This window comes from Gymnodraco acuticeps, unplaced genomic scaffold (assembly GCF_902827175.1).
Source record: "Gymnodraco acuticeps unplaced genomic scaffold, fGymAcu1.1, whole genome shotgun sequence".
Lineage (NCBI taxonomy): Eukaryota > Metazoa > Chordata > Actinopteri > Perciformes > Bathydraconidae > Gymnodraco > Gymnodraco acuticeps.
The window spans coordinates 132,683-141,844 of record NW_022990801.1 but is presented as its reverse complement, the minus strand read 5'-3'; the positions used below and the strand labels follow the sequence as shown (position 1 = coordinate 141,844).

At 41.6% G+C, this 9,162-nt stretch overlaps 1 protein-coding gene across 2 annotated transcripts in view; it reads right to left on the bottom strand.

Annotated features, from left to right (window-relative positions):
* Nucleotides 1-5,675: 5,675 nt before the first annotated feature.
* kcnd1 (potassium voltage-gated channel, Shal-related subfamily, member 1) overlaps nt 5,676-9,162 on the bottom strand; it is a 92,124-nt gene continuing 88,637 nt past the window's right edge. For both annotated transcript variants that reach the window (XM_034232788.1, XM_034232790.1), the window contains exon 9: nt 5,676-8,285. In XM_034232788.1, the coding sequence (XP_034088679.1) occupies nt 8,078-8,285 (208 nt within the window). In that variant the 3' untranslated portion in view covers nt 5,676-8,077. The remainder of the gene's footprint in view (nt 8,286-9,162) is intronic.

The window sequence follows — 9,162 nt, the reverse complement described above, 5'->3', positions numbered from 1 at the left end:
AGCAGCCGTGTTTCATATTTCTGTTGTCTTTATTAGTGGAATGGAATATACACCTCTGTGCTTTAATGCTGTTTTCTCCTTCATTCATTCGCTCACCACGCTCTCTGAGACTCGACATCAGGTCACTGGACACAACATATACAGAAGCATCTGAAGTGCTGCTTATTATCTCAACAGATCATCGAAGCTCACATTTCATTATGTGTTCACCTCTCTCCGTCTCCTCTGCACGAGACCAATGTGCTTTGTCAGATAAATAAAGTTTGCTAGATTTGAAGAAGAGGGATTCCACTTTACGGATCTGTTGCATAAACACCACTCCAGATGCGGATAAAGTGGAAGAGCTTTTGGAAAGTTAAAAAGCTATTTAACATCCTGCTTCAGAAGAACACACGGGTTACGAATGAAACCCTGTCTACGGGTGCTGGACTCCTAAGACAGATCGTAATACCTGGATATTTTGTATTTTTTAAGACAGTGGTAATTTTTTTGTAATCCTTGGGTAAAGGGACAACCCCCGACAAAGTGGAAAGGATATTTCATTTTATATTCAATGCATAACAGTGAAAAACATCTGATAAACTGTACGAGTAACCCGTAAATCTTCTGTTTTCTTTTTGGGGTAAATGTTCTTTTATGCATTGTTAATATTTCTCCACATGAATGAAGACACATCCTGAGATAAAAGCCAAGTGTTGAATAAAGAAACATGTTTTATACCCCATAAAATCAACAAAGTCCTCCCCGTGGAGTGTTTTTGACCCTAGGGAGGCGTGTGGTGCAGTGGGTTGTGCGTTGGTGTTGGGATCAGGTTCAAACCCCACTGCAGTCAGCATGTCATTGTGTCCCTGAGACACTTCACCCCAAATTGCTCCTGTGGGGACAGTATTGAGTATGTGAGTCGCTTTGGATAAAAGCGTCTAACATGTAATGTAATCATTATTGCATTACAAATACAATGTTGGAGACATGTCTAGAAAGGGAAAACAGATTTATGTTTTAGAAATCATTTGCTTCTTTCCACCCCTGAGATTTACCTGGTGACCTTTGGAGGGGCACGACCCTTAGGTTGAGAACCTCTGGACTAAACTATCAAACTTTATATTAATAATTGCTACTGATGGAGAGCAAGTGCTTTAATTCATAGAAAAAAAAAATCTTAAAAATATGAGATTCTAAATCAATATAATACTTTTAATAAAACAATATTTAAAACTTTTGTTCCTACAAAATGACAGAGATATTACATTACATTACATGTCACATGTTAGACACTTTTATCCAAAGCGACTTACATACTCAATACTGTGGGCAATCCCCACAGGAGCACTTTGGGGTGAAGTGTCTCAGGGACAAAACGACACTATGGCCGTTTCTCAATCTCGAGGAAACTGGCTTCCAAGCCAATATTTCAAGGATGCTACGTCATCGAGTGCCGCCGAAGGACTGTTCCAATCTCCAGTATACTTGGAATTCCACCGAGGCCGCGTCCTTGGTTTGGGGGTAATTTCGAGGCTGCACATGGGTAGACTCTGCGGTCTTAAAATCCCCACAATGCTTTGCGCACGGACAATTTCCCCAAATCTGTGGCGGAAAATGTAAGGCGGGGCCTCTCATATGACGCACACCTGCACACTTGCTCGCCTGGTCCACTCTTTGTTTTCCGAATGCCAGGAAGGATTCTTGCCTCGCTTCTGAAGGAAGTGACTCGGAAGACATGTGCTACCAAGCAAGCATCCTCGCGATTGAGAAACGGCCGCTGACTGCAGTGGGGTTTGAACTAGGGCTGTGACCCCAACACACTAAACCACTGCACCACACGCCTCCAATGAAGCGTTGTTTGCAAATCCAGGGTCAACCAAAGATCAAATTAATGACAAGAAAAGTAACGTAATTCCCTTTCAATTCAGCAATTTAGAATACACACTTCAAACCCCTGGTTCGTGATGTAGAAAATAACAAAAATGTGGAATCAATTCTGCTAAAACTGCTGTCTGTGTGATGGATTACAAACCAGGTGCTGTTGTATGGAAGACCAAAGGGGCATGAATTCATTTGGCAGTTTCATTGTGGATTGTTTTAATTAGCAATAACAGGGAATGTAGTCAACATTTCATGGTCTTAAATGTATCGATTAAGTCGGGGTTTGTTAATGTTTGAGAGAGGTAACTTCCAGCCTAAATTACAATCTTAAAGGGTTCAAATTAATAAATGTTCTCTCTGTTTACGATCAATCTGAACCACATTTTAGCAATTCTTAGCATAGACTCTGATTGAACGCTCCGGTAAAAGCTTGTAAGCGGACCTTGAGGTGGGATAAAGAAACCAATTAGTAAATATTCAAACGTACAAATTAGAACATTTTATGGTGCTAATTATTTCAGAAACTACTCGTATTTATTACTAAAATAAACGATGTAAAGTCCAGCTGAGAGCCACAGCTACAGACACAAGTTAAAACATAAAGACACGACTATGTAAGACGTATTTTATAAATAAAAAACAATGACAAAAGTTAAATAAATGAGCGTCCAGCGAACAGACGTCTGCTCGGCCTCCTCTCAGTCGCCTCTAACTGCAGGAGAAAACAGATCAAATACCTATAACGGTATCCATGCATATTTGTGACTGCTCATCATACACACACACACACACACACACACACACACACACACACACACACACACACACACACACACACACACACACACACACACACACACACACACACACACACACACACACACACACACACACACACACACACACACACACACACACACACACACACACACACACACACACACCTGCCCATTCACACACATGTACACTTTGCATTCTGGCGAGGAACATGCCTGAATGATTTTTTTGAAATTAATTTATATAATCTGTTTTTATTTCTCGCGGTGCAAACACTCGTCTTGAAAAGATTCGGGACGGGACGGGGGGGGGGGGGGGGGTGAGGAAAACAAACCAATGAGAGGAAAATGAAACGACATCATGCAAAATAACAGATGATGAGATCGTGTCGTGTGTCTTCTCTCTGATCAGTAGTGCTACTTCTACCGTACTCATGCACAGAACGCCGCCAGGACCACCGCGGCTTCCTAACTGTTTTTTGTCTTTTTCTTTTTTTTGGTTTGAGGACTTTGATTGGAAGATGCAGGTGAAAGTTTATGATACAAAATATGTTACAGTATGTACGTCTTCTTTTCTCCCATCGCTCACTCGCACGCGCTTCTGAGCGGTCGAGGGAAAAAAACGCTTCACTGAAATACTCGCAGCTGGAGTTTGGCTGATGGCGTGCATTCGGACAAAAAGGTTTTGTCGTTTTTTAAACACGACTCTTTAAAGTAGAGACACTTCATACTGATATACACCTGAACATCAGCAGGGGAGGACTCTTTAAAGTAGAGACACTACATACTGATATACACCTGAACATCAGCAGGAGAGGACTCTTTAAAGTAGAGACACTACATACTGATATACACCTGAACATCAGCAGGAGAGGACTCTTTAAAGTAGAGACACTAAATACTGATATACACCTGAACATCAGCAGGAGAGGACTCTTTAAAGTAGAGACACTAAATACTGATATACACCTGAACATCAGCAGGAGAGGACTCTTTAAAGTAGAGACACTACATACTGATATACACCTGAACATCAGCAGGAGAGGACTCTTTAAAGTAGAGACACTACATACTGATATACACCTGAACATCAGCAGGAGAGGACTCTTTAAGTAGAGACACTAATACTGATATACACCTGAACATCAGCAGGAGAGGGACTCTTTAAAGTAGAGACACTACATACTGATATACACCTGAACATCAGCAGGAGAGGACTCTTTAAAGTAGAGACACTACATACTGATATACACCTGAACATCAGCAGGAGAGGACTCTTTAAAGTAGAGACACTACATACTGATATACACCTGAACATCAGCAGGAGAGCACTCTTTAAAGTAGAGACACTACATACTGATATACACCTGAACATCAGCAGAGTGGACCTCTTTAAAGTAGAAGACACTTCATACTGATATACACCTGAACATCAGCAGGAGAGGACTCTTTAAAGTAGTGACACTTACACACTGATCTACACCTGACAATCAGCAGGAGAGAACTCTTTAAAGTAGGACACTTCATACTGATATACCCTGAAACATCAGCAGAGAGGACTCTTTAAAGTAGGACACTACACACATGATATACACCTGAACACTCAGCAGGAGAGGACTCTTTAAAGTAGTGACACTACACCACTGATATACACCTGAACATCAGCAGGAGAGGACTCTTTAAAGTAGGACACTACATACATGATATACACCTGAACATCAGCAGGAGAGGGACTCTTTAAAGTAGAGGACACTACAATACTGATATACACCTGAACATCAGCAGGAGAGGACTACTATTACAAGGTAATAAAAAGACCTAAATACTGATATACACCTGAACATCAGCAGGAGAGGACTCTTTAAAGTAGAGACACTAAATACTGATATACACCTGAACATCAGCAGGAGAGGACTCTTTAAGTAGAGACACTACATACTGATACACCTGAACATCAAGGCAGGAGAGGACTCTTTAAAGTAGAGACACTAAATACTGATATACACCTGAACATCAGCAGGAGAGGACCTTTAAAGTAGAGACACTAAATACTGATATACACCTGAACATCAGCAGGAGAGGACTCTTTAAAGTAGAGACACTACATACTGATATACACCTGAACATCAGCAGGAGAGGACTCTTTAAAGTAGAGACACTACATACTGATATACACCTGAACATCAGCAGGAGAGGACTCTTTAAAGTAGAGACACTACATACTGATATACACCTGAACATCAGCAGGAGAGGACTCTTTAAAGTAGAGACCACTACATACTGATATACACCTGAACATCAGCAGGAGAGCACTCTTTAAAGTAGAGACACTACATACTGATATACACCTGAACATCAGCAGGAGTGGACTCTTTAAAGTAGAGACACTTCATACTGATATACACCTGAACATCAGCAGGAGAGGACTCTTTAAAGTAGTGACACTACACACTGATATACACCTGAACATCAGCAGGAGAGAACTCTTTAAAGTAGAGACACTTCATACTGATATACACCTGAACATCAGCAGGAGAGGACTCTTTAAAGTAGTGACACTACACACTGATATACACCTGAACATCAGCAGGAGAGGACTCTTTAAAGTAGTGACACTACACACTGATATACACCTGAACATCAGCAGGAGAGGACTCTTTAAAGTAGAAGACACTAAATACTGATATACACCTGAACATCAGCAGGAGAGGACTCTTTAAGTAGAGACACTAAATACTGATATACACCTGAACATCAGCAGGAGAGGACTCTTTAAAGTAGAGACACTAATACTGATATACACCTGAACATCAGCAGGAGAGGACTCTTTAAAGTAGAGACACTACATACTGATATACACCTGAACATCAGCAGGAGAGGACTCTTTAAAGTAGAGACTCTACATACTGATATTCACCTGAACATCAGCAGTAGAGGACTCTTTAAAGTATAGACACTACATACTGATATACGCCTGAACATCAGCAGGAGAGGACTCTTTAAAGTAGAGACACTACATACTGATATACACCTGAACATCAGCAGGAGAGGACTCTTTAAAGTAGAGACACTACATACTGATATACACCTGAACATCAGCAGGAGAGGACTCTTTAAAGTAGCTTTACTTCATACTAAACCCATGTCTCCTCTGGCGTTCAGCCCCAGCAAGCTATCTTGGTTTTAATTGATTTATACTGTAACGTTTATTGTATTTATTTTCGTTTGATCTATCTTTACCCGTGTACAATGATGTCTTTAATCTTTTATTGATTTCTGATTGTCTTATTTTAAAACAGGAAAGCACTTTGGTCCACTGAGGTTGTTTTAAATGTGCTATATAGATACATTTAACTTGATGTTTTCTGTGCACGAGATATACCCTGCTCCAACAAATGACCTACATTGGATTGATTTTGCTAACTTATAACTTTAAAGTTTGGACTCTCCTGCATTAGAGCGAAGCTGAAAATAAAAGTGTCTTCATGTCTTAAAACCGCTGAGTCATATATTGCACCTCAAACATCAAAGAAATCTCGAGTTACGGTTTCTCTACTTCCTCTACAGAGAAAAGGACAGTAAAAGAAACTCAGAAATATCAGTTTCAGTGTCAGCCTGCTGCAGACCTACTGGACGCTCTATTTGACACAATTTGACAGTAATTATACCATTTTTGATGAACAGAAATATTGTTTTCTGGCATCACTTTAGCATTTTACGGGTGAAATCTGCATTTTGGTATGAGGGCGCACGCCTAAAGTAACGCTCCTGTCTTTGCACACTTCACATGCGTAGCTCTTCATATTAAGGGGTTACTTTCCACTGCTGACGCTCAAGATGGAGCACCCATTATAAATACATAAGTGACTTTGATGTCAACTTCTGCAGATGGATCTTCACCACCTTCATGATTAAGTTAAAAACAACTCTTTTTTACCCAGAATGCACGTCACCGGCTGACATCGCTGAGGATATTTCGGCGTTTTGTTTCCTCTCCCGCTGCATTAATGTATTGCAGAGAACTCGTCCTGTTCTCTCTGAAGAGATCGAACAACAAGAGGATGTCTACGTTGCTTTACTTTCCCTGCAATAATTACTGTAGTTTCTTTTATAACACACACATTATTATTATTGGTATTACTATGTTCATTTGTTGATGCTATTTTTCCTGCTTGTTGTAATGTTGCATATTTTGAAAAAGTAAAAGGCTTCCCCGGTCTGGACGTCAGTGAGAAGCTACAGCCAGACCAGACGAGTCCATCTCAGACCAGATGAATCCAGCCCAGAATCTTAAGTCCCTTTTTAGAAAAACCCAGTCCAGCGCTGCTCAGTTTTTGCTCGATTCAGCTTCTTAGAGTTCAGATCAGCTCAGTGTAGGGATGTGAAAAGGCTCGGCAGACATCAGTTTGATATTCATGCGTTTTTAGCAGCGTCTGGTTCCACACATTTTCAAGTTTCTTCCCCCGTCGTCCATCTGGATTCTGATCAAAGTTTCATTACTTCTCCTTAAAATGTGACCAGAAGGGGCTTCAGCTGCTGAACCAGAGCCAGTGAAGAGACCATCCATTACTCCTGAACTCCATCGGATTTGGGATTCATGTTTCATCCTCTTCTTGTAGATATTTGGGGTTTTTTCTCAACCTCCATCCTGTACATTTCAAGCTTAAGAGGTCCAACTGAGTATTGTTGTCATTGCACTCAGGCTCAAAGGTCTTTCGAAACCATCCTGCTTGGAATAAAGCCAAAACACCGATCCGTACGTGTTTTGGTTTTCCTCTCACGTATTTCCCCGCAACCTAAAACATCCAAAGTAAAGTAGTTGTAGCTAAAGGAGCCGCTGAGGGTTGTTGGGTTGTCTACAGATCGTCTTGTTCCAATCACAGGTGAGTCTAGTCCGACAGTCCTTCAGATTTGTTTCTGAGACCAACCCGTCAACTTGTCTTCCTTTGGGTCATTTCGTTCCCCATTGTAAAGCGTTACGTTCAGTGGCACTCAGAATCGACCCGATGTCACATGTTTCGGGACGCTAAATGTTTTCTTTGGGAGTCTTGGCTTCTTTTCTGTCGTTTGAACCCCAGCGAGATTTGTGCAATGAGATTCAAAGGGTCCACACTGTGCAGGGGAGGGGGTGCGTGACGGGGCAAAATGCATAAGGGAAGGATCCAGAAAAAAACCTATTAGTTCATCCCTTAAGTTGATTTCCTAGCTCCAGTTTTGCGTCTTTTCCTTTATTTTCTACCACTTTTTCTCAAGCTTATCTCCATTAATCCACAAAAAAAGGGAAAAGGAAGTGAGAGAAAACCCAAAGTATCTGTATTTCGCCCCAAGATCTCCGCCTCAGTGCCCTGCGTTCAGGATCAGGGGTTCAGATGGAGGTTATTAGGGAATAGGAGGTAGGGAAGAGTGGGTTACTAACGGAGGAGGAAGGAGGTCGGAGGTTATAAGGAGGAGATCTTGACGGAGTCCTGGATGTAGGCCGTGGCCCGGGTGTTTCTCAGGATGCCCAGCATGGGGGCGGGCGAGGGGGGGAGGCTCTCGTCGGGGGAGTTGGCGGGGGGGGTTGGGATGCTGATGATGGCGGCCGTGAAGTCCGGATCCCCGCAGTTCAGCTTCATGTCGCACATCTGGGCGTTCAGACTGGAGCGGCTGAGGAGAGGAAGAGGAACACAACATATATGGTTTTATTGTTAATGAGCAAAAAAGACCACTCATTTTCTCAAGGATTTTTTTTAAAGGCTAAACTCCTCAGCTTTAATTAAAGCAGAGTATTTGGTTGTGTACAAATATCTTTGCAAATAAATACATCCATATTTTTTGATTAAAATGTAGATTTTTGCAACACTTTGGAGTTAATGGAAATGTTTCACACTTGTTTTATTATAAATGGTATAATAGAGCGGTGCAGGAACGAATCCTAAAACCAGGAAGTGAGTCAGCATTTCACCACTTCCTGTTCCCTCGTCTCAGAGCCAATGGGATCTCTCCATAGGATTTAGGAAACTATCTGAACTAAGCTCTGTGGTTGAGACACATTGAAGAGACGGATCACGTTTTGTTCTACGACATTAAATCCATCAGCAGTGACCCCACTGGTGATTTCTGAAGAGTTGACGTGTCTGAGAAACGATGGTTGTTACCAAGTGGCTGAATAGGACTACAGAAGTTGTCGAGGACGTTGTACGTCATTACGCCGAACACGTAAACACTCCTCTAAGTTAGTTTCTGTTCTGCTTGAAAGCCAGTCCCTGCCTCCTGCTAACTGTTCAAACTAACGCTTCAACTCGTACCATCTAGAATCTGTGTGTTTGAATATGGATCTGAAGTTGGCGTGACGTTGAAGTCGTGCTGCTGGACTCGGCTGTAGTTCCTTTGTAGCATAACGTTAGCATTTTGCTTCTGGAGATTAGATTTATGATTTGAACATTATAAAAGTAGGGTAGACATGTGGAGATGATCCGGCTGAACAAAACGTGCATTTATCAAACAGGCTCGTTTTCCACAGATCTTATTTCGAGCTATTTTC